This window comes from Ranitomeya imitator, chromosome 6 (assembly GCF_032444005.1).
Source record: "Ranitomeya imitator isolate aRanImi1 chromosome 6, aRanImi1.pri, whole genome shotgun sequence".
Taxonomy (NCBI): domain Eukaryota; kingdom Metazoa; phylum Chordata; class Amphibia; order Anura; family Dendrobatidae; genus Ranitomeya; species Ranitomeya imitator.
In genome coordinates this window covers 135,125,059-135,151,000 of record NC_091287.1, presented here as the reverse complement: position 1 = coordinate 135,151,000, position 25,942 = coordinate 135,125,059, and the positions used below count along the sequence as shown (strand labels likewise).

Genomic DNA, 25,942 nt, shown 5'->3' with positions numbered 1-25,942 from the left:
GCCAACTAGATGTTCTCAGCCTCAGTTCACTGGTATTGAGCAAGTTGCAATGACGCATGGTTAGTTGGAATATGGCCGGAAGTGTACAAATAACAAACTAGCGGTCATATGACTGTCCACTCTCGCACTGACACCAGAAGATCCTGAAAGCTTGCAATCTACGTGCTGTGAGATTATGTAGTCTGAAGCCATACAGAGTGACATGGACAACCCCTTCCACAACTTAGGTGGAAAGCAATGAAGCTGGAGTGGCATGGGAGGTTGCATGACCTGCTAGTCACTTTCTGGCTACATTTCTACAAAGCCCAAGCTGTTGTGTATGGGCATTGGTAATGATATAAATTACTTTTGCTTGCTCTGTGCTGCCTATAATCAGATAGCACATGAGGTGGAGGCTTTCTGTGCCTTTGTCAGGACCACCAGGATCTTGAGTGATGTAGACATAGCAGTGCATCTTGAGCACTAAGGATGTAAAGACTAGATGTCAACCACTGTTTTCATTGCACTCAAGATGGTGGAGGTCACATTGGTAGTCGTGTGAGCACTTCCCTGACTCTGTGCCTTTATGCACAAGCACAGAAAGCTTTCAGTTGATATTCAGGTATCAGCATTCTGATGCCAGTATCATTGCATGTGTGCAATGCTTTCAGCGAGTGCTTAAAAACACTTGTTGCATTATCTCATCCCGAATGCATAAAACTGCATTCTAAGTAAAAGTTCACATTTGTTTTATATTTTGACTACATAATAATGAAAGCTATATCTTAATCCCTTGAATTTTTAAGTATAAAAAAATAGAATTTTAATTGCACAAAGACACCTAGAAATATTCTTTAGTGATTTTGATAATACTTTTGCATCCATATTAAATTGAGCATAAAAATAATGTGCCACAACTATGATGTATTGTTAAGGACTATTACTGTTATAAGATTTATCATAGGCGACCATACCTATTAGTCGTGTTCATAATGGTTAACCTAAAATGGGGCAAAATTAATAACAACACATATCTGTTGACTTACCAGCCGCTTAATTACTCTCAGCAGGAGTTTTTGCTGCTTTGGTTCGTTCTTGGTCATCAAAACTTGAGCAAAACTTTCCATGTTATCTGGGGTCATACTGTCCTGGTTGTCTCCACCATAAAGCTGGACCATCAGTGATAGGCATTGCGATGAATTTTCGTAGATTTCTGGATCTTCTGATGGCAGCTAAAAAGAAAAGCTCTAGGGTTATTCTCTGCAGGTAACATTTGTTCTGCATTTTCTCTTTTTAGTTTAGTACTGTAGGAAGACATTTTTTTTATCTATTAAAGAGGCTCACATGTGAGTTTCTGGTGACTATTGATAATATCTAAGGAAAAAATTAGGCTATGATAAATTTTTGCTAAATATGTTGTGTTTGTGAGGTCTTCTACTGGGGAAACAGTGGAAGAGTGAAGTGTCAATGAAATACATATTGGGGCTGATTCATTAAGACTGGGGTTGCACAATGCCCTGTTCTGCCCCCGCCCTTCCATAGCTCTATCCATTTTGGCTGCGATGGCCAAATCTGTTGTGGAAATGCCAAAAGTCACACCATTTTTGCTCAACTTTGTCAATACCATTGGGTTTGCCAGACATTACTCTAATGGGAATAAATCGCCAAATGTCCAAAAAAGCACTTCAACCACTATACCGACACTAGTCCCATAGATATCATCCTGAGACTAAGAAGAGATCCCACACAATTAAATTAAGATGAAATTATTTTTTATTAACAATAAATAAATGTAAAACAGTTGACATATTCCAAGATAACCGTAATAGAGGATGCCATAAATCATATGGGAACCAGTACTGAGCAAAAATGTATAGCCACCACCAATACTTAATACATGGTAATGGATAACAAAAATCCTAAAACAGTGGTGCCACAATATACCAGCTAAAGTTTATCCTATGAAACAATAAATGGAGATCTGCAACAAGTTTATATACCAAGGACCTTATGAGGATCAGATCAAAATACCGAAATCAAAGTGTCAAGATACCCCAGGCCATAATAGGCACAAAGTACAATGGGCATAAATAGCCCTTAACATACAAGGGGATACCGCACCCAAAATAGTTGTACTACATATATAGGTATATACCTGCTGCAGAGTTTCTCCAGGCGTCCTCTCACCCCGACGCGCGTTTCACCGCCAGCTTCTTCCAGGGGCGTGCCAGGGTGAAGGGCGGCCAGATTTTTATATCAATAATGTCCAATTAAAATACAGGGGTATGACTCATGTGCTGGTGTTGTCGGCACATCACGCGTCTGCCCGCCTCCAGAATACCTCACTTCCTGCCGCCGCTCAATGACAAAGCCAAAAGGCTGTGTGTCAGTGTCAGAGCATCACAGAAAGCGACGGAGGCCTGGTGTATCTTGACACTTTGATTTCGGTATTTGGATCTGATCGTCATAAGGTCCTTGGTATATAAACTTGTTGCAGATCTCCAATTATTGTTTCATAGGACAAACTTTAGCTGGTATATTGTGGCACCACTGTTTTAGGATTTTTGCTATCCTTTACCATGTATTAAGTATTGGTGGTGGCTATACATTTATGCTCAGTATTGGTTCCCATATGATTTATGGCATCCTCTATTACGGTTATCTTGGAATATGTCAACTGTTTTACATTTATTTATTGTTAATAAAAAATAATTTCATCTTAAATTAATTTTGTGAGACCTTTTCTTAGTCTCAGGATGATATCTATGGGACTAGTGTTGGATTAGTCTAATGGGGCCTGAAAACTGAGTTTGCAAAAATCTGAATTTTCACACCAGTCACATTTATTTGCAGCTAGGTTAGCTCATGTACAATATGGATGGCTGCACAAGCTATGTGCTGTTGAAACTAGCAATGCCTCACCTACAAAACAGAGGAGAATAATGTATGCTGCAATTTTGCCATGTGTACTAACACATCAATATGACTTATTTGTTTGGTGAGCAAACAAATTGGTGAGCAAAACTATTTGGTGAGCAAAAAGACTTGGAAGATCCTGGTTCGTTGGCCACATTGGTAGTCGGTGACCAATACACCATAACCGTGAGAATCTTTGATTACCTGACGGCATCTTAGACCTACTTATCACAAAAGCTGACGGGGATGCCAGCAGGGTAGTAAAAGATTAAAAGGCTCTGATCCGTTGGCCAAAGACTAATGACATGGCAGCTGGGACAGGGTCCTACAAATCTTTTTGCTCAAATAATTATTTGATCAGTGTACAGTCCACTGTGCACATAGACAACACACTTACCTTTAAATACGATTTTCTAAACTGCACCATATGTAATAGAAATACTTTGTGGACTGAAACGTTTTTCTAACTCAGATATTATTACACATAGCCATAGGCTTTATATCCGTCTTTGCTAATTGGCACATTTTCATGTCTCATGAATTTAATTTTGGTTTCATCAATTTAATGTAAGTAAGTATAATTCATGTACAGAGCTGTGGAATATGTTGACGCTATATAAGCAAAGCATAATAATATATAATAATATATAACAGAAAAATAAAATGCATATTCTTTTAATTTTGTTTTTAACTAGGTATTTTCTATTTTTAATAAGGTCCCCGGGATGAACATAATAGTATATGCATACTTTCTTATACATTACATAATTTTTCTTCTTTTTTTTTCTTTTACAATAACCTGAATAAAATATTATACAATTTTCTAAATAGAAAATTATATATCCCCACAGATTTTTGTGACCCACTCATATTTAAAATACATAAAGTAGAAAACTAATGGTGGGTAGGCAAGGAATGAAAAACAAATCCACCAAAATTCTTTAAATACGGTATATAAATACAAAACAAAACAACATCTTCACAAGTGGCTCTCCTAAATAATGGTCATGGGGAGTTGGTCACTCAGGATCAAAAGAAGGCAGAATTACTAAGTGGGTTCTATTTTTTAAGAATATTTTTATCAACGTTTTGAAAAACACAAAAGTATATAAACAAAAAATACAGAGTAATAAATGATTGATTTGGTTAAAAAGAAACCATTCTACATACAGTGGGGGGGATAAGTATTTGACCCCTTGCTGATTTTGTAAGTTTGCCCACTGACAAAGGCATGACCAGTCTATAATTATAGGTTAACTAGATGGTGTATATTGCCCAGTCACATAGAATATTGCCCAGCCCACATAGTATATTGCCCAGCCACGTAGTATATTGTACAGCCCACACAGTATATTGCCCAGTCACGTAGTATATTGCACAGCCCACGTAGTATATTGCCCAGTCACGTAGTATATTGCCCAGCCACATAGTATATTGCCCAGTAACGTAGTATATTGCCCAGCCACGTAGTATATTGCCCAGGACATAGCCACGTAGTATATTGCTCAGCCACGTAATATATTGCCCAGCCACATAGTATATTGCCCAGTAACGTAGTATATTGCCCAGTCATGTAGTATATTGCCCAGGCACGTAGTATATTGCCCAGCCACATAGTATATTGCCCAGTAACGTAGTATATTGCCCAGTCACGTAGTATATTGCCCAGCCACGTAGTATATTGCCCAGCCACATAGTATATTGCCCAGTAACGTAGTATATTGCCCAGTCACGTAGTATATTGCCCAGCCACGCATATTGCCCAGCCACATAATATATTGCCCAGCGACGTAGTATATTGCCCAGCAACGTAGTTTATTGCCCAGCCACATAGTATATTGCCCAGTTACATAGTATATAGCCCAGTGACGTAGTATATTGCCCAGCCACGTAGTATACAGCATAGAGCCACGTAGTATATTGCACAGTGACATAGTATACAGCACAGAGCCACGTAGTATATTGCCCAGCCACGTGGTATATTGCCCAGCCACGTATGTCACAGGTTAAAAAATAAAAAAATAAACATATACTCACCTTCCGAGGGCCCCTTGTAGTTCGGTCACATGACCGTGACATCATGGCAGGTCATTCTCGCGCAGGCCCTGTGATGACGTCGCGGTCACATGACTGTGACATCACGGCAGGTCATTCTCACGCAGGCACTGTGATGACCGCGACGTCATGGCAGGTGCTTCTTGCGCACGGCCTGTGATGACGTTGCGGTCACATAACCGTGATGTCATGGCAGGTCCTTCTCGTGTAGGCGCACAGGACCTGTGATGATGTCGCGGTCACAAGACCGTGACGTCACATCATTCTCGTGCAGGCCCTGTGATAATGTCGTGGTCACATGACCGTGGCATCATGGCAGGTCCTTCTCGTGTAGGCACGCAGGGCCTGTGATGACGTCGCGGTCACATGACCGTGACATCATGGCAGGTCCTTCTCCCATACGATTCTTGGCACTGGAACCTGCCGGAGGTCACCGGAGCGTTGCGAAAGGTGAGTATATAATGATTTGTTATTTTTTACAATTATTTTTAACATTAGATGTTTTTACTATTGACGCTGCATAGGCAGCATCAATAGTAAAAACTTGGTCACACAGGGTTAACAGCGGCGGTAACGGAGTGAGTTACCCGCGGCATAACGTGGTCCGTTAACCCATGGAGGCTATTGAAGCATGGCAAAAGTAAAAAAAAAATGTTTTTAAAAATATGAAAAATATTATAAAAGTTCAAATCACCCCCTTTCGCCCGATTCAAAATAAATAAATAAAATAAATAAAAAAAAAAAATCAAACCTACACATATTTAGTGTCGCCGTGTTCAGAATCCCCCGATCTACGAATAAAAAAAGAATCGTCCTGATTGCTAAATGGCGTAGCGAGAAAAAATTTCAAAACGCCAGAATTACGTTTTTTTGTCGCAGCGACATTGCATTAAAATGCTAAAACGGGCAATCAAAAGAACGTATTTGCACCAAAATTAAATCATTAAAAACGTCAGCTCGGCACGCAAAAAATAAGCTCTGACCCAACCCGAGATCACGAAAAATGGAGATGCTACAAGTATTGGAAAATTGCCCCCTTTTTTTTTTTTTTTTTAGAGCAAAGTTTGGAATTTTTTCTTACCACTTTAGATAAAAAGTAACCTAAACATTTTTGGTGTCTATGAACTTGTAATGACCTGGAGAATCATAATGCCTGGTCAGTTTTAGTATTTAGTGAACATAGCAAAATGGCCAAACAAAAAACAAGTGTGGGATTACACTTTTTTTGCAATTTCACTGCACTAGCAATTTTTTTTTCTGTTTTCTAGTACACGACATGGCAAAACCAACGGTGTCTTTCAAAAGTACAACTCATCCCGCAAAAAATATGCTCTCACATGCCAAATTGACAGAAAAATAAAAAAGTTATGGCTCTGGGAAAGAGGAAAGCGAAAAATGAAAACGCAAAGCTGAAAAAAGCTCATCATTAAGGAGTTAAAGGGGTTTGAATACTTTCCGTACTCACTGTAGAGTAGGTCATCTTTGGAAGATGTTCATAAATTGTAAGTTGACTTGAAAAAACTGAGTGTTTAGATATCAATTTGGCAGATGAAGCTCAAAGTGGATAAATATCAAGTTATACATCTGGACACTAATAATATATTTTAGGAGGAGTAAAACTAGGAGAGTCAATTGTAGAGAAGGATCTGAGTGTACTTCTTGATCCCTGACTAAATAACGGCATGTAAGGTCAATCAATGGCTTCAAAGGCCAGCAGGATTTTGTCATCTATTAAAAGAGTAATGTACTCATGGGAAATGCACACAATACTTCAACTTTACAAAGCATAAGTCTGACCCAACCTTGAATATGCAGTTCTGAAGACGAGTTCATAGAAAAGATACCCTAGAGTTATAAAAAGTACAAAGAAGGTGCCACAAAACTAATAAGGGGTATGAAGGATCTTAGTTATGAAGAAACATGAAAATAATTAACTTAATTTACTCTTGAGAACAGGCATCTAAGGTCGGTGTCACACTTGCGGGTGGTGAGAAACTTGCGCGAGTCTCTCGCATCAATATCCGGCACCGCCGCCGACACTTGCACCAATACATGCGGCTGCATGTATTTCTATGCAGCCGCACGCTCCAGTCCGAGTGCTGACGTCAGTGCCTGGTATTGATGTGAGAGACTCACACGAGTTTCTCGCATCACACTCTCAAGTGTGACTCCGGCCTAAGAGGATTTATGATTCACTTGTATAAGTGTATAAATGGCCCATACAAAAAAATATGCTGAAAATCTATTTCATGGACATTGCTTCCATCTGGAGGAAAAAAAGGTTCAATTTTGATAGGAGGTAAATCTTCTTTCCCATAAGAACTATTAACCAGTGGAGAAGCTTACCTAAGCAGCTGGCCACAGTGAGAACTGTTAATAGTTTCAAAAAGAGTCCAGATCTTTCTTTTTAGAAGAAAATACTTATTTATGTAGATATATAAAATCCTTGTTCTAGATGTTGATCCTGTTGATTGACACTTAGGATCAGACGGCCTCTTTCGGGAAGACTGGATCACGTATTACTGATGTACCTAAACCCCATTCTCATCACTTAGTTGAACTCCATGGACAAGTGACTTTTTTCAAAAGTACTATGTAACTATGTTTTTATTATCCTGGACAATCCCTTTACTAGATACTATTATCTCATTTCCACTGTATATACCGTATCATTGGAATAAACCCAGTACAAAGAAATCAAATTCTGCATACTCTGCAATCCAGTACAGGTGAAATGTTGTAAACCTATTAATAAATGTATGAAAGGAACAGTGTTATACATCTCTGAGTCACACTTGGGGGCTGCATGCATAAAATGAGGAAATATATTGTATTGTATGATATCTGCAGAATCATACTACATATACCTAAGAGAGTAAAGCAAGAAACTCTGTGGCGGCAGACTACTGTATGACTGATGGCTGCACTTTCTAGAGCTGTCAATTTGTCATCTCTCACAAGCTATAATTCCACGTTGAAGAAACACGAGAAAAAAATAGAAAACTACAATCTATTTTCAGAATGACTGCATCAAGCAGCTACTCAAAGCAACATGAAATAGCTTTTCTTTTCTGCGGATGTGAAAGCTAGGCTTTCACCCCACAAATCATAGCACATAAGTAAATTGCATTGATTTACTTCCTCCACACGGAACCTTTCTCTCAGAGGTATTCACTTAGGTAGCAACAACCTTGAAATACCAATCAGAAGATGCTAATAAAAAAACAGATTTATGAGGTGTTTAAGGCTAAAACACAAATTATAGAGCACTGCAGCACAATATACTTGGGACATGCAAAGCTAAGTAATTCGGGAAACTGACCGCAAGACAACAGAATGAAAAAGGCAGTTGTAAATATTTAGTTAAAAAATGGTTGTCTAGAGGAAAAGAAATTAACTGGATTGCCTGAAATAATAACCCTTTACTTGGCAAAACTACTAATACTGATGAGATTTATTACAGAGAGTACTGTATTGTTTAAGGAGGACCATAGTAGCATAGTATCACCCCATCAGCACTGAAGTAATACACCACAATGACATGAGGCCTCTATCTATCCCTATCCTGTGTGCTCCCATCACTATGCAGTACAGGTATATGTTTTATACTGCCTGTGATCGCCCCCCTGGCTGGACTACACCATAGGATCAAATTGCTGCAGGGCGTCATGTGGAAACAAATCCCGCCACGCCTGACACTATTAGCCCGTACACAGAGTGTGAAATGGTGTAGGGATCTTTTTTTTTTGTGATCCTAATGAATCAAATCACAGATTAATAATAATAATAATCTTTATTTTTATATAGCACTAACATATTCCGCAGCGCTTTACAGGTTGCACACATTATGATCACTGTCCCCGTTGGGGCTCACAATCTAGGTTCCCTATCAGTATGTCTTTGGAATGTGGGAGGAAACCGGAGTACCTGGAGGAAACCCACGCAAACACGGAGAGAACATACAAACTCTTTGCAGATGTCGTCCTTGGTGGGGTTTGAACCCAGGACCCCAGCGCTGCACGGCTGCAGTGTTAACCACTGCGCCACCGTGCTGTCCCGGATTGTTTGGATTCACATTGAACTGAGGATTTCAGGAAAATCAACTTGAATGAAGTCCTCTATGGATTGACCCGCTTATCTCTAGTTTACACTTCTGCAATTAAATTATATTAGTTTTAGTTATTTTTATTTTCTCCCTCAAAATGATTATAGTTCTCAATGGATTTGTACAGATTATAGGTGACATTAAAAGATGGAAAAAGTTCTGAAATGATTCTTTTTGGAATTAATATTTTTTTTACAAAAACCTAGCATTTTAACAGGGATGTGCAGACTTATTAAATCCACTGATAATAACCAGTCTTCAATAAAATATAACTTTTAATCCTTAATACAAAAGACATACTAACCTCAGAGTAAATTAATTCAAATATTAAAATCGAAGAACTGAAATAAATTAACTTTTTCATGATATTCTAATTTTGTGAGAAGCACCTGTATATTCATATATCCTACTATATAATTGTCTAAGGGTCACTTCCGTCTGTCTTTCTGTCACGGATATTCATTGGTCGCGGCCTCTGTCTGTCATGGAATCCAAGTCGCTGATTGGTCGTGGCAAAACGCCCACGACCATTGCCACGACCAATCGGCGACGGCCGCAGTCCGGCGGCAATATGGCCACTCTTTCCTCCCCGCAGTCAGTGCCCGCTTCATACTCCCCTCCAGTCATCCAGTCAGCCCTCACACAGGGTTAATGCCAGCGTTACCGAAGCGCGATGTAACGCACTCCGGTTACGCAGCTATTAACCCTGTGTGACCAAGCTTTTACTACTGATGCTGCGTATGCAGCATCAGTAGTAAAACAATCTAATGTTACAAATAAGAATAATAAAAAAAAATGATATTCTCACCCTCCGCCATCACGTCCTGTCTGCCGGCAGGTTCCGGTGCTAAGGATGCTATGGGAGAAGGACCTGCTATGATGTCACAGTCATGTAACCGTGACATCATCACAGGTCCTGCGCGCCTGCGTGAGGACCTGCCATGACGTCACGGTCATGTGACCACGACTTCATCACAGGTCCTGCGCCTGTGCGAGAAGGACCTGCCATGAAGTCACGTCATGTGACCGCGATTTCATCACAGGTCCTGCGCCGCCTGCGCGAGAAGGACCTGATATGACGTCACGATCATGTGACCGTGACGTCATCACAGGTCCTGCGCTCATAGTCCTACCAACCCCGGAACCGGAAGCTGCCGCGTGCACCGTAAACAGGAGCCAGGACTAAGGTGAGTATATGTTTATTTTTTATTTTATGTCACTGGCCAATATACTACATTACTGGGCAATATACTACGTGGCTGATCAACATACTACATACTACGTGGCTGTGCAATATACTACGTGGCTGGGCAATATACTACGTTGCTGGGCAATATACTACGTGGCTGGGCAATATACTACGTAGCTGACCAATATACTACATACTACGTGGCTGTGCAATATACTACGTGGCTGGGCAATATACTACGTTGCTGGGCAATATACTATGTGGCTCTGTCCTGGGCAATATACTACGTGGCTGGGCAATATACTACGTGGCTCTGTCCTGGGCAATATACTACGTGGCTGGGCAATATACTACATGGCTGGGCACTATACTACGTGGCTGGGCAATATACTACGTGGTTGGGCAATATACTACGTAGCTGACCAATATACTACATACTACGTGGCTGTGCAATATACATGGCTGGGCAATATACTACGTGGCTGGGCAATATACCACGTAGCTGACCAATATACTACATACTACGTGGCTGTGCAATATACTACGTGGCTGGGCAATATACTACGTTGCTGGGCAATATACTACGTGGCTGGGCAATGTACTACGTGACTGGGCAATATACTACGTGACTGGGCAATATACTACATGACTGGGCAATATACTACATGACTGGGCAATATACTACGTGACTGGGCAATATACTACGTAGCTGGGCAATATACTACGTCACTGGGAAATATACTATGTCGCTGGGCAATATACTACGTGACTGGGCAATATACTACATGACTGGGCAATATACTACGTGGCTGGGCAATATACATTGTAATTTTCTAGGCCAATCGTGGCAAAACTTCTATTTTATATGACCCAGCACAAGGTTCAGTACAGTTGCACTGGAAATAACATAGTCAATTATCATTTGTGAGAAATGAAACTGTCACATTGAGGGTAAAAGCAATGAGAAGTGTTAATTTAGTACATGAACATTCATAATGCATGTGTTCTTATAATTACTCCCATAGAAAGTTTTATATCCAGATGCAGCAGCTTTCAGAAATGTCTATTCGTAAACTAGTGGAGAACTTGTGAACACATCTCTTACGTTTCAGGACAATTTTTCTTCTTCCTCAGTATCAAAATTGATTGTGTGAGGTTAATAATAGGTGTAGACATTACATCATTTTCTATTCTCCCTCAGTGCTAACATTTCTACGGTTTAATGAATAGAAAATGAATATATTTAGGGTATAATGAGCTCATCTGCATTTCATTAATACTAACTGCAGATACAATAAAGGCCACCATTTTTCATGAGTTAATGCAATAAAAGAAATTACCAGAATTTCTTCACTGTGTAATGTATTGTGACTGGTGTCAGATATCTCAAATTAACCAGGAACTTTGCATTTGTTCTTGCTTTTTTGTCTGATGATGCATTATAGAGCATGCATGTAGTCATTCCTAGTAATGAGATCAGATATGGATAATTCCCAGCAGTAAAGTACCGTAGATTAAAGGGGTTTTCCCAAAATCACTATGTGGTCTTATAATAATATACACATATAAGTATTAAATTATGCCAATATAAGCTATTTTTCAATCTACCCCATTTTATGCATATTGTCCTCAGAAGAATGATTCTCCAGGTTCTATTAACCCTTCAGCTGCCATTGGAATATTTCTATAGTTTCAGGGGCCCTGGTCAGTTCTGCATAGTGCAGTCTCCTTCAGCTGGCATCCTGCCATGATAGCTCTGCTGTGTCTAACAGAGAGCTTCTACAACGAGTAACAACGTCACAGAAGGGTGGTGAACGCGTCATTCCACTGGAAGCTCAGAGAACATACCAGGAAGCAGCAGTGTGCCGGTGTGCTGGAAAAAAAGTTGTGGGATGTCCTTGATGATGCTGATAGGCTATATACAAGTGACAAAAAGGAGAGGTATACTCTAGCATGACCTCTATATACAGAGGACAGAAAGAAGAGATATACTGCTGGATGGGCTGTATACAGAAGGTTGAAAGGGAAAAAAAAAAGATATAGTGTAGGAGAGGGCTGTTCACAAGTGTTGAGATGAGAAAAGGTGCAGTTGTTGCCGACAAATCAGTGATGTGAAACGGCCAATGTTGCTCTAATAATGCATATTACAAAAAATATCTTCTGCCATATGCATCGATAGAGCAGAAATTGAATTTTCATATCACTGATCTGTCGACAGCAGGCAACAAACAACTCTGAACTGCAGTTATGAAGGAGTGCAGGAGAGTTGAGCTATGCTCGAACAAGCCAACAATGTAAAACCACACTACAGATATAATGATGTAGATGACAAACTTGGTCAGGCAAGGTACTGCACAGAAAAAGAGAACAGAAAAATAATGTGAATTTTACACTTATATTAGCTTGATAACTCAGGGCTATGCTGAAGCACACATGAGATGGGGAGGAGTCTGTAGCGATGAAGAAGAGCAAGTGCTGTTGGGAAATGTAGTTTTAGAATATGAGAACCAGAGTGCCCATACTGCTATGTGAAGCTGGATGTATTTAGGGGCATATAGAGATGAAAAAAAGATACAAAGGTACAAGAAAATAATTTTATGATGGGCTTGGTTTGAATATTAACAATAAGAATGTACTTATTGTGCCTTGTCAAAAATAATCTGATTGTGAGAATGTTTATGTGTCTGTTTTTAAGGCATCCATACGCAATAGAGTAACATCACCTGACCCTAGCGGTTGGCCAACAGTCTAATGTGTTTGTGCCCTTTGTGGGGCTCTTCCACGACTGATGATGTCTTTGCTGAAAAAGATCCAACATGTCAGATTTCCAAGGCTGATCTATTTGTTCTCTGGAAGAAAAGCAGAGGGGTCTGGCAGTGGCCTTCTCATAGAGAACACAGCTGAGCCAAGTGCTCCTGTCTGTGGAGGAGTTAGGGGAGATGGCTAATCGTTCTAATGATAGCCATGTATGTGTATTGGGGGGTTTACAGAAATGGGTGCAGGTGTCTGGTTCTTAGCGGAGTTGTGATAGAAAATAGATTATGAACAAAGTCTAGTTATAGCTCCTCAATAATAATAATAATAATAATAATTTTATTTATATAGCGCCAACATATTCTGCAGGGCTTTACAAATTATAGAGGGGACTTGTACAGACAATAGACATTACAGCATAACAGAAATCACAGTTCAAAACAGATACCAAGAGGAGTGAGGGCCCTGCTCGCAAGCTTACAAACTATGAAGAAAAGGGGAGACACGAGAGGTGGATGGTAACAATTGCTTTAGTTATTCGGACCAGCCATAGTGTAAGGCTCAGGCATAGCTCCCAACCGTCCCTAATTGAGCGGGATTGTCCCGGTTTTGAGACTTTGCCCTGCTGTCCAGCACGGGACGCTCTGATCCCGCAGAGCGCAGACAGCAGGACCGACATGCCCCCTTGTGTTAAGCCATGCCCCAGGCCCTTATCCTTCCATATGGCTGCCTTTTTTCTGTGCACAGGACCTGTGATGAGGTCACAGGAGGGGAGGAGTCAGCGGTCACATGATCGGGACCTCCGTGGATTGCAGGACTCGGCTGCCTGTGCTGGTTGCCAGCTTGCTGCCACATGGTGCTGCAGCCGCAGGATGAGGTAAGTATGCTGCCTTGTGTGGGGTCAGGAGGTGTACAGTGTGGATGTAACAGAGCTGTGTGTGTGCGAGGTGTACGGAGCGGAGCCGTGTGTGTGCGGGGTGTACGGAGCGGAGCCGTGTGTGTGCGAGGTGTACGGAGCGGAGCCGTGTGTGTGCGAGGTGTACTGAGCGCAGCCGTGTGTGTGCGAGGTGTACGGAGTGGAGCCGTGTGTGTGCGAGGTGTACGGAGCGGAGCCGTGTATGCGAGGTGTACAGAGCGGAGCTGTGTGTGTGCGAGGTGTACAGAGCGGAGCCGTGTGTGTGCGAGGTGTACGGAGCGGAGCCGTGTGTGTGCGAGGTGTACGGAGCGGAGGCGTGTGTGTGCGAGGTGTACGGAGCAGAGCCATGTGTGTGCGGGGTGTACGTAGCGGAGCCGTGTGTGTGCGAGGTGTACGGAGCGGAGCCGTGTGTGCGCGAGGTGTACGGAGCAGTGCCGTGTGTGTGCGAGGTGTACGGAGCGGAGCCGTGTGTGTGCGAGGTGTACAGAGCGGAGCCGTGTGTGTGCGGGATGTACGGAGCGGAGCCGTGTGTGTGCAGGGTGTACGTAGCGGAGCCGTGTGTGGCCAATATACAGTATGGAGCATCATGTGCAGCCAATATACAGTATGGAGCATCATGTGCGGTCATTATACAGTATGCAGCATCATGTGCGGTCATTATACAGTATTGAGCATCATGTAGGGTCATTATACAGTATGGAGCACCATGTGCGGCCAATATACAGTATGGAGCATCATGTGCGGTCATTATACAGTATGCAGCATCATGTGCAGCCAATATACAGTATGAAGCACCATGTGTGGTCATTATACAGTATGGAGAATCATGTGCGGTCATTATACAGTATTGAGCATCATGTGCGGCCATTATACAGTATTGAGCATCATGTGGGGTCATTATACAGTATGGAGCATCATGTGGGGTCATTATACAGTATGGAACATCATGTGCGGTCATTATACAGTATTGAGCATCATGTGTGGCCATTATACAGTATGGAGCATCATGTGTGGTCATTATACAGTATGGAGCATCATGTGGGGTCATTATACAGTATTGAGCATCATGTGCGGTCATTATACAGTATGGAGCATCATGTGCGGTCATTATACAGTATGGAGCATCATGTGTGGTCATCATACAGTATGGAGCATCATGTGTGGCCATTATACAGTATGGAGCACTGTGTGGCCATATTTTTTTGTTTATAATTATTGTATATGAAACAGTGTGATCAGCAGTGCTAAATGTGTGTGGTTGGGACGTGGATATGGGTGTGACTAATTATGAATGGGTGTGGTCAGGGGCGTGGCTTAAAATTTGCTTTGTCGCTCTTTCCCATCTTCAAAAGTTGGGAGGTATGGCTCAGGTGTTCATGTAAAGCTGCATGAACCAGTTAACTACCTAAGTATGTAGCAGTACAGACACAGAGGGCTATTAACTGCATAAAGTGTATGAGAACATGATGCGAGGAACCTGATTATGTTTTTTTGTTTTTTTTTTGAATGGGCCACACAGGGATAGTTAGGTTAATGCGTTGAGGTGGTAGGCCAATCTGAACAAATGAGTTTTTAGGGCACGCTTAAAACTGTGGGGATTGGGGATTAATCGTATTAACCTACTGTAGGTAGTGCATTCCAAAGAATCCGCTCAGCAAGTGTAAAGTCTTGGAGACAGGAGTGGGAGGTTCTGGTTATTGAGGATGCTAACCTGAGGTCAATAGCGGAGCGCAGGGCACGGGTAGAGTGGAAGACTGAGACCAGAGAGGAGATGTAGGGTGGTGCTGAGCCTTGGAGTGCTTTGTGGATGAGGGTAGTAGTTTTGTACTGGATTCTTGAGTGGATGGGTAACCAGTGTAATGACTGACACAAGGTAGAGGCATCGGTGTAACGGTTGGTGAGGAATATGATCCTGGCTGCAGCATTCAGGACAGATTGGAGCGGGGAGAGTTTGGTAAGAGGAAGGCCGATTAGTAGAGAGTTACAATAGTCCAGACGAGAATGAATAAGTGAAACAGTACAAGTTTTTGCAGAGTCGAAAGTAAGAAAAGGGCGAATTCTATAAATGTTTTTGAGATGCAGATAAGAAGAGCGAGCCAGTGATCGGATGTGGGGGGTGAATGAAAGCTCGGAATCAAGTATGACCCCAAGGCAGCGGGCATGTTGCTTTGGAGTAATAGTAGAACCGAACACGGAGACGGCAATGTCAGGCAAAGGTGGGTTAATAGAGGGAGAAAACACGAGTTCAGTTTTTGACAGGTTCAGTTTCAGATAGAGGGAGGACATGATGTTAGAGACGGCGGTAAGACAATCACTGGTGTTTTCTAAAAAGGTTGGCATGATAACAGGAGAAGAAGTGTGTATAATTGGGTGTCGTCAGCATAGAGATGGTACTGGAAACCAAATCTACTGATTGTTTGTCCAATAGGGTCAGTAAACAAAGAGAAGATGAGGGGGCATAGAACTGATCCTTGAGGAACCCCAACAGTAAGGGGAAGGTAAGAGGAGGAGGAACCAGCAAAAGATATAGTGAAGGATCGGTCAGAGAGATAGGAGAACCAGGAGAGAACGGTGTCCTTGAGGCCGATGGAGCAGAGCATTGTGAAGAGGAGCTGATGATCTACAGTGTCGAATGCTGCTGTCACAATGTGACTGTCCTGGTGTGACACGACCTGGCAGGGGGTCGGTCACAAAATGGCGAAATACACAAGGGTACACCGGGGATACTTTAACAACGGTGGGCCCTGTCGGTAGGGAACGGGGAATGGGCACATCCTGCACTCACCTGAGACTGTGCCCTGATCTTGCTACCATCCTTATATGGGTTCTTTCAACCCGTTGCCAACCAGGATACCTAGTCCCTCACTTGCCCTGCTCTAATCCCTATGTAGGGAACTGGCAGGTGAGAGCACTGGTCCCACCGCTGCACTAATACAACACTGGGAAAGTTACAAACAACAAAGGGACAAAAAAACAATAACACCACACTTCGCTTTCTCCGCACAGCAGAGTAAGGCACCAGGAATAAGTATTCAGCTGTAGAACAACAGCACTCAGCAAGCTCCTATTCCAGCAAGGTTGGTATCCAAAGGACCTGTATAACCAACAGTCAGATGATGCACCAGGTGACCTTTTAAAGGAAGGTGGGAGTTATCACCACTCACATCAGCAGAACAAGAAGCAATGCAATTACACCAGCGGCCTACAGGGAAAAACTGCATTAACCCCCAATGACCTGAAAGGAAAAAAGGTTTTAATCTGAAGGAAACCAGATCGGCCACAGATCCAAACATGGATCATGACAGCTGCGGAGAGATCCAAGAGAATTAGCACGGAGTAGTGACCATTAGATTTAGCTGTTAGTAGGTCATTAGAGAATTTAGTGATGACATTGAGAAGGGAGACTCTTCTTTCCTCCTAACCTATCCACTGTTGAGAATCAAGCCCTTAGGGCACTTCAGGATGATAGGAATTTAATAATTAAACCAGCCGATAAGGGGGGTGCCCTAGTATTAATGGATAGATCCAGCTATCTATCAGAAATTACACAACAAACACAAGATGAATCCATTTATGCCAAACTTACTAGGGACCCCACCAACGACATCCTTGTCAAAATAGAGGCCATTCTACAAAAAAAACCTCCCAACTTGGGATTTTGGACTCCAAAACTGTGGAGTTCCTAACTAAAAGAAACCCGGTCATACCGGTATTTTACACTCTACCAAAGATTCATAAAAATCTTCAGAATCCCCCTGGGAGACCCATAGTGGCCTCCACTGAATCCATCCTGTCCCCAATTTCCATCTTCTTAGAAAAGATTCTTACACCCATTATCCAATCCACTCCATCTTTTCTTCTTGACACTGGGGCATTCTTGAATAGGATTCGCACGTTAGACACTATACGATCCCATACTATTTTGGTTACGATGGATATCAAAGATCTCTGTACCTCGATTCCCCATGTCAAGGGCATCAACTCAGTACATCACCTCTTAACATCAGCTGGTATGGATATTAATCAAATCAACCTATGTGTGGACTTATTCCTTTTTCAGGACCAGTTCTTTCACCAGACACGTGGGACCGCCATGGGTTCCAACACAGCGCCCCCATACGCTAACGCCTACATGGCTCACTTTGAGGAGTCAGTCATCTATAAGCATCCTCTGTTCATCTCAAACGTCCTTTATTGGACACACTATATAGATGATGTTTTTTGCCTATGGGGGGGCACGTTGGAATCCCTCCAATCATTCTTTGAATTTTTGAATGGATCATGGCCAGGCATACAATTCACGATGACCCATGATGCTGGGTCAGTCAATTTGTTAGACACAGTTGTCCTTAAAGATGAGGGTGGCCATCTACCTACTGACCTTCACATAAAACCCACTGACCACAACAGCATCTTACACTATCGGAGTTTTCACCCCCCAGCGGTCAAACGCTCTATACCTAGATCCCAATATCAACGCATCAATCGTATTGTTTCTAACAACACAACACGGGAGCAACGCCTTCAAGACATGACATCTAAGTTCCTCCGCCGTGGCTACCCCACAAGGGTTCTGAACGAACAATTAGATCCTCCCCCCTGCACTCAGGAGGGCAATCATAATAGACATATTCCATTTGTACACACCTACCATTCGTTCACCTCTATCCTCCACAAAAATATTAGGAAACATTGGTCCCTACAGCATACACCCAATGTCCCGGAGTTTAAACTCCCATTTCTTCCATGCTTTAGGAGACCTCAAAACCTAAGGGATAATTTGGTGAAGGCCGACATCGGTCCCACACAGTCCAAAAAACCCTGATTCCTATCACAACCCAGAATGGGCACGTTCCCCTGCCTACACTGTGCGCAGTGCGGCAATGTACAAAAGGGTAACACCATCCAACATCTCCATACAGCTAAAAGTTTTCAGATTAAAGACTACTACACATGTGAGTCATCTTTTGTCATTTACCTAATTAAGTGCCCATGTGGCTTATTATACATTGGTGAGACAACACAATCGGTACGATTGTAAGCTCTGGCCATCTGACATCCCAGCCAGGCTTGCAGACTGCGCCTGTGCGGCCACCCACCGTGTGTCAGCGGGGGACCTGGGTGAGTGGCTGACACATGCAGTGCGCATGCCCAGGAGTCCCAGCCCCACACTGTGCATAATGCATAACAAACTGCGGGACTGGGATTACCAAGGTGGGTGGCAGCACTGGCCGCACAGGCGCAGTCTGCAAGCCTGACTGAGACGTCAGATGGCCAGAGCCTGCACGAGACAGTACTACACAGCACAGGCGCTGGATTTCATTCGAAAACAGCGCAAAAGGGGCAGCGCCCGGAGCCCCTGAAGATTTGAGTGATGGCAGTGTGGCTGTTCAAGCAGGGGGGTGAGAACCTGCCTCCCTGGATAAAGACAGGTATTTTGGAGAAGTTATAAAACGCTTTATTTTGGGAATACATGCACCAAAAACTAAAAGAGCCTCCTTGTCAGAATGCAGCATTACTGCTGCACAAGGTGGCTCTTTTAGTTTATAATGGCTGGAGGGGGTGACAGTGGCCCTTTAAAAGGTATTTTTGGAAAGATTTTTCAGTAAGCTCTTTATTAGCAGAGGGATGATTCCAATGACTGATAACAGATTTGTACACTGATGATAACCAGATCCAATATTCACAATAGGATCAGCAACAACAGCTGACCCTTCTCTCCCTCTTTTCAGTGACCTCTGCAGGTGCTTATTAGGATGCTCAATACAAATGATAGCATTAGAGGCTGTCCACTGTGGCTACTATATGTGTGAATTTACTGAAATAGTAAGAAATTAGAGTCTTTAATAGCCACACTGGTTAAAATTACAAGATTTCTAATTTTTAGTGTAATCCCTAAGTTACACAGACAATTTTGTACTTAATGACCAAGCAATTTTTACAATTCTGACCACTGTTACTTTATGAAGCTATAGTTCTGGAACACTTCAACATATCCCACTGATTCTGAGATTTTTTTTTTTTATGACATATTAAACTTCACATTAGGCTGGGGTCACACACAATGTATAAAAAATCTGTCCGATTTTGTCTGCTAAGAATCACACAAATGTTCTTCGTATGGTGATCCGTATCTCATCTGTATCCGTGTGCTATGCCAGGATGCTTTTTTTCCTCATCCGTATGGTGAGATTTTCTCACACAATTGCAAAATGAGCAAATAATGGCTGAGCCATTCCTGTCACCTGCCCAATGCCTGAGAATTTCTCGCAAGTCACACGCATGGTCCGTGTGCTGTGTGATTTTTTTCTCACACCCATAGACTTGCATTGGCGTTTCTCAGCTGAGATAAGCTGACAATCTCAGCATGCTGCGATTTCACTCGCAAGCATAATACGGATGAGAAAAAAACGGATGATGAGAGCTGCCCCATAGATTAACATTGGTCCAAGTGCTATGCGATTTTTTATCGCATAGCACTCGTCCGTACTACAGTGTAGTGTGACTCTGGCCTTAGTGGTAAAATTTCTTCGATATCACTTGCGTTTATTTCTGAAAAAAAAAATGAAAATTTGTCAAAAATATAGCAATTTTCAAACTTAAATTTTTGCATCATTAAATCAGAGAGTGGTGTCACACAAAATAGTTAGTAAACAACATTTCCCACATGTCAACTTTACATAATTTTTTTTTTTGTTAGGACGTTATATGGGTTTAAAGTTGACCAGCAATTTCTCATTTTTCCAACAATTTTTTTTAGGGACCACTTCACATTTGAAGTGAGTTTGGGGGGTCAATGTAACAGAAAATATGCAAAAGTGACATCATTCTAAAAACTGCACCCCTCAAGGTGGGCAAAACCACATTCAAGAAGTATATTAACCCTTCACGCGCTTCACAAGAACTAAAGTAACGTGAATGGAAAAAAAAATGAACATATTACTTTTTTCACAAAAAAATTACTTTGGAAAGAAACTTTTTATTTTCACAAGGGTATCAGGAGAAAATGGACAACACAACTTGATGTGCAATTTCTCCTGAGTACGTCAATACCCGTATGTGGGGGAAAGCAAAGTTTGGGTACATAGCAGGGCTCAGAAGGGAGGGAGCACCGTTTGACTTTTTCAACACAAAATTGTCTGGAATCAATTGTGGGTGCCATGTTGCATTTGGAGACCTCCAATGTACCTAAACAGTGGAAACCCCCCAATTCTAACTCCAACCCTAACACAGCCCTAATCCCAATATACCCCTACCCTAATCCTAACCCTGACCACAACCATAACACCAACACAACCCCAACACCATCATAACACCAACACAACCCAAACCCAACACCACCCTAACCCCTTCACAACTGTAACCCCAACTCTAATCCCAACACAACTATAACCCCAGCACAACCCTAAACCCAACACAATCATAACCCCAACACAAACCTAACTCCAACACAAACCTAACTCCAACACAAACCTAACTCCAACACAAACCTAACCCCAACACAAACTTAACCCCAACACAACCCTAGTCCTAGCTATAACCCCAACCCTAACCCTAGCTCTAACCTCAACCCTAGCCCCGACCCTAACCATAACACTAGCTCTAACCCTAGCCCGAACCCTAACTCTAACCTCAACCCTAGCCCTAAGTGCAAAGAATGGAAAAAATATTTTTTTTAATTTTATTATTTTTATCTAAGGGGGTGACAAAGGGAGGTTTCATTTACTATTTTTTTTATTTTGATCACTGTGATAGGATCTATCACAGTGATCAAAATGAACTAATAGGAAAAATCTCTTATTGTTGCCGGGTGCAAGCCGGCAAATCTCGGCAGGCACACTGCGCATGTGCCCGCCATTTTCCTAAGTGAAAATTACATGGAGGGCCGGGGGACGGAGTCAGAATGTCCAGGGATGCCAGAGGTACTGGTAGTCGAGACTTCAGAAATTTTCCGGTGCTGAGGAATAAGTACCCTTAACTGACGCCATTAAAAGGCATTTCGGCAGTCGCTAATAAAGATTGTGAAATTGAAAAAAAAAACATTACCACCATTTAGAAAAATATATATTTAACACAAAAACATGGTTTAACCCCTTTCTGCCATCGGACGGAATAGTACATCCGATGGCAGAACCCCCGTTTTGATACGAGTTCCGGCTGTGAGCCCGCATCAAAGCCGGGACATGTCAGCTGTTTTGAATAACGGGAGATCAAAAGAACATATCTGCACCAAAATGGTATCATTAAATACTTCAGCTCAGAATGCAAGTGGAGCGAAAAATGAAAACAGAAAAAAGCTCCAGGGTTTAAGGGGTTAAACAACAAGTCACTTACTGATGATACTTCTACTACTACTATTGATGATATATCGGCTGCATATCCCTTATATTATGATTGAAACAGAACGTAGTAGCCTGTGCGTTCCCTTAGAGAAAGTTTCCTGAATTTTATTAGGTATACAGAGCTCTGTGTAAAAAAATAAAGTTCCAATCACTACAAATAAAGTTATTACACAGAGTTTTAAACCTACGGTACTTAAAATTAAGAAAACTAAAAAAAGGGAATTGAAGGTGAAAATTTACTTTCCCTTAAAAAAGCTAGTTATAATTTTAAAATAGTTATATATCTCACATATGCAGCGTATTTTTCCTGTAGCTGGTATGACAAGCAATATATTTAGTTTATTGGAACATTCCTACAGACATGTTTGTCGTTGCTTTCTTTGCTAAACAGAAAAAAATAAGTGTCTTTATAACAACATCCAACCAGAGACTTACCGTAACTCTGTCTTGGGGAGTTGCACAACAATGATACACATTTCCCCATAGTGTTTGAAAGTTTGTGAACTTTTCAGAATTTTCTATATTCAAGTAAATTGGATTTAGAACTACACGACTTTTTGATACGAAGTGGACAACGAGAACAAGTCAAAATATTGGACTTACCTTTTTTTTTTTTTTAAATGAAGAAAATTATCCAATATTATGTCTGTGAGTGGCAAAAATATGAACATTTAGTCTATGTGCACACGTTGCAGATTTTGCTGCGGATCTGCAGCTGCGGGTCCGCAGCAGCTTTCCATGTGTTTACAGTACAATGTAAACCTATGGAAAACGCAATCCACAGTGCCTATGCTGCGGAAAAAAACGCCGGGAAACGCTGCGGGTTACATTCCGCAGCATGTCAATTCTTTGTGTGGATTCCGCAGGGGTTTACACGTGCTCCATAATAGGAATCCGCAGGTGTTAAACCGCAGGTGGAATCCACACAAAATCCGCATAATATCCGCGGTAAATAAGCAGGTAAAACGCCTTTTACCTGCTGAACTCTCAAATCCGCTGCGGAAAAATCTGCAGAGCTTAAAACTACGTTTGCACATACCCTTAGGATTAGCGGATTGAGTGTGAAATTAGAGAGGGGTGTTTTCAATCAGTGGGATAACAATCAGGTGCAGGTGGGAGTCCTGTTTTATTCAAAGAAGAGTGATCTAATGAAAGATCACTCTAAGAGCAATGTGTATACTAGAGAAATCACAAAGGAACCCAAGGTAACCTCTAAACAACAAAAGGATTCTCTTATTTGTTAATGTTAGTGTTCATGAGTCCACTATCAAGAGTACACTGAACGACTATGGTGTGCCAGGCAGGATTGCAAGGAGAAGGCCATGCTATCCAAAAAAGAACATTACTGCCCAAATTAAGTTTGCTAATGACACCTGGACAAACCTGAATACTCTTAAAACTAAAATAAACTTTTTTATTAAAATAAGAAGCCTTTTAATCAGAGAAAGGAAAACACTGTGTTACAAATGAAAAGCTTGAATGATATATAAAACATAGTGGGTGTAGTATTATGGTTTCAGCCGGCTTTGTTGCATCTAGTTTAGGACGGATTGCTATCAATGATAAATTTATAAATTCTGAATTATATCACCAAATTCTATCGAAAAATGTTAAAACATGGGTCCATGAGCTGAATCTGAAGAGAACATGGGTCATGCAGAGAGACCATAAGCACACAAGTAATACCTTAAAAGAATGATAAAATGAGAAAAAAGTTAAAAGTTTTGGAATGGCCAAATTAATTCATGAATTTAATTTTATAAAAATGTTGTAAATGGACCCAAAGGAAGCAGTTCATGGGAGAAAACTACCTACATAATAGAGTTAAAGATATATTGTAGGGAATAATGGGCAAAAGTTCAAGGTACGGTACTAATCAGCAATTACCGGATATGTTTAAATGCTGTGAGTCAGTGACCTCTGTTACAGCTAGGGGGCGCTGTTTGTGCTCTCCAGAATGCACACGGAGGCATAGTGAGGCCATGAGGACGTATTGCAGACACAGGTGTAGCTGTAATTAGAATGGTGAAGCAGTGACTGATTAAAAGCCCTGTAGTAGAGGGGGAGGGGTGTCAGTGTTGGTCTTGGAAGCAGACAGAGCAGTTGTCTGTAGAAAACTTCCTGTGTGAGGCAACACAGGGGTAAGAGGAACTAAAGAGGCTGTCACCCTGCGTCTTGGGCTGTCTTATGTTTACCCAGCTGCAATCCGGAGGATAAAGAGTGCTGTGCACTGCGTGGGTACAGAGACTTTGTACGGGCGTTCGGTCGCCCAGAAAAACAGGACAAAGGAAAGTCCGGTGTTGTGAATTCTGTGGCTGAGTTCACTTCTGTGGTCACAAGTGGTATTGCAGTCTCTGGGCTTCCTCCCTCAGGTGTTTTGGTGAGCTCGTTGGCTGCCTTGCTATTTAGCTCCACCTGAGTCTGTCTTCCTTGCTCCTTGTCAATGTTCCAGTGTTGGATCTGAGCTACTGCATCTTTCCTTGGGCCTGCTGCTCTGCTAGATAAGTGCTTCTAGTTTGTTTTCTGTTTTTTTCTGTCCAGCTTGCTATTGTCTTTTGCTGGAAGCTCTGAGAAGCAAAGGGGTGCACCGCCGTGCTGTTAGTTCGGCACGGTGGGTCTTTTTGCCCCTTTGCGTGGTTTTCGTTTTAGGGTTTTTTGTAGACTGCATAGTTCTCTTTGCTATCCTCGCTCTGTCTAGAATATTGGGCCTCACTTTGCTGAATCTATTTCATTCCTACGTTTGTCTTTTCATCTTGCTAACAGTCATTATATGTGGGGGGCTGCCTATTCCTTTGGGGTATTTCTCTGAGGTAAGTCAGGCTTGTATTTCTATCTTCAGGCTAGTCAGCTCCTCAGGCAGTGCCGAGTTGCATAGGTAGTGATAGGCGCAATCCACTGCTGCTTATAGTTGTGTGAGGATAGATCAGGTACTGCAGTCTACAGAGATTCCACGTCTCAGAGCTCGTCCTATTGTTTTTGGTTATTGCCAGATCTCTGTATGTGCGCTGATTACTGCACGCTGTGTTGCCTGATTGCCGGCCATAACAGTCCGGCCTGTTTATGGACTGCAAACTAAAGCCGTGTGTTGTGTATTTCTAAATGGACTGTGTGAAGTAACATATTAAAGGAACATTTTGTTTGAACTTGCTTGGGTCACTGCCGTTTTCACTGCGTACGGTGATACTGCTGCATCATAATGCACTTATTGCTTCACAAGGGAGTCATATCAGACACTGAAAGCAAAGATACACATACTTTTGCCACTCAAGGAAAATGATCCAATGTCAAATGTCCGTGTTTTCAAAATGAGAAAGTATAATATTTTTGACTCATTTGTTTGATTTGGTTCTTTATCTACTTTTAGGACTGGTGTGAAAATCTCATGTAGTTTTAGGTCAAATTTACATAGAAATATGGAAATTTCTTAGTGGTTCACAAACTTTTAAGAACCACGGTAGATGTAATTTCTATTAAATGTACTTTTATATAGCCTGGTTAATGTACTGAAGCAAGTGTGCTCTGGGGATATTTCAGACAGTTTCATTGTTGTGCTAAAATTAGAATGCCCTTAAAACTACAGCGGGATAAAAATGTCACTTCTGCATCAAAGATCACATACAGCTCTAGCACTGGATTTTATTACATTGCAGTGATTCAGTCGGATCTACAGGAACTGTTTTGTGCTC

General features: G+C 41.8%; 1 protein-coding gene across 4 annotated transcripts in view; it reads right to left on the bottom strand.

Annotated features, from left to right (window-relative positions):
• Positions 1-25,942, bottom strand: part of ULK4 (unc-51 like kinase 4) — a 941,213-nt gene that overhangs the window by 261,589 nt on the left and 653,682 nt on the right. For all 4 annotated transcript variants that reach the window (XM_069730129.1, XM_069730128.1, XM_069730126.1 and 1 more), the window contains exon 35: positions 1,026-1,211. In XM_069730129.1, the coding sequence (XP_069586230.1) occupies positions 1,026-1,211 (186 nt within the window). The remainder of the gene's footprint in view (positions 1-1,025; positions 1,212-25,942) is intronic.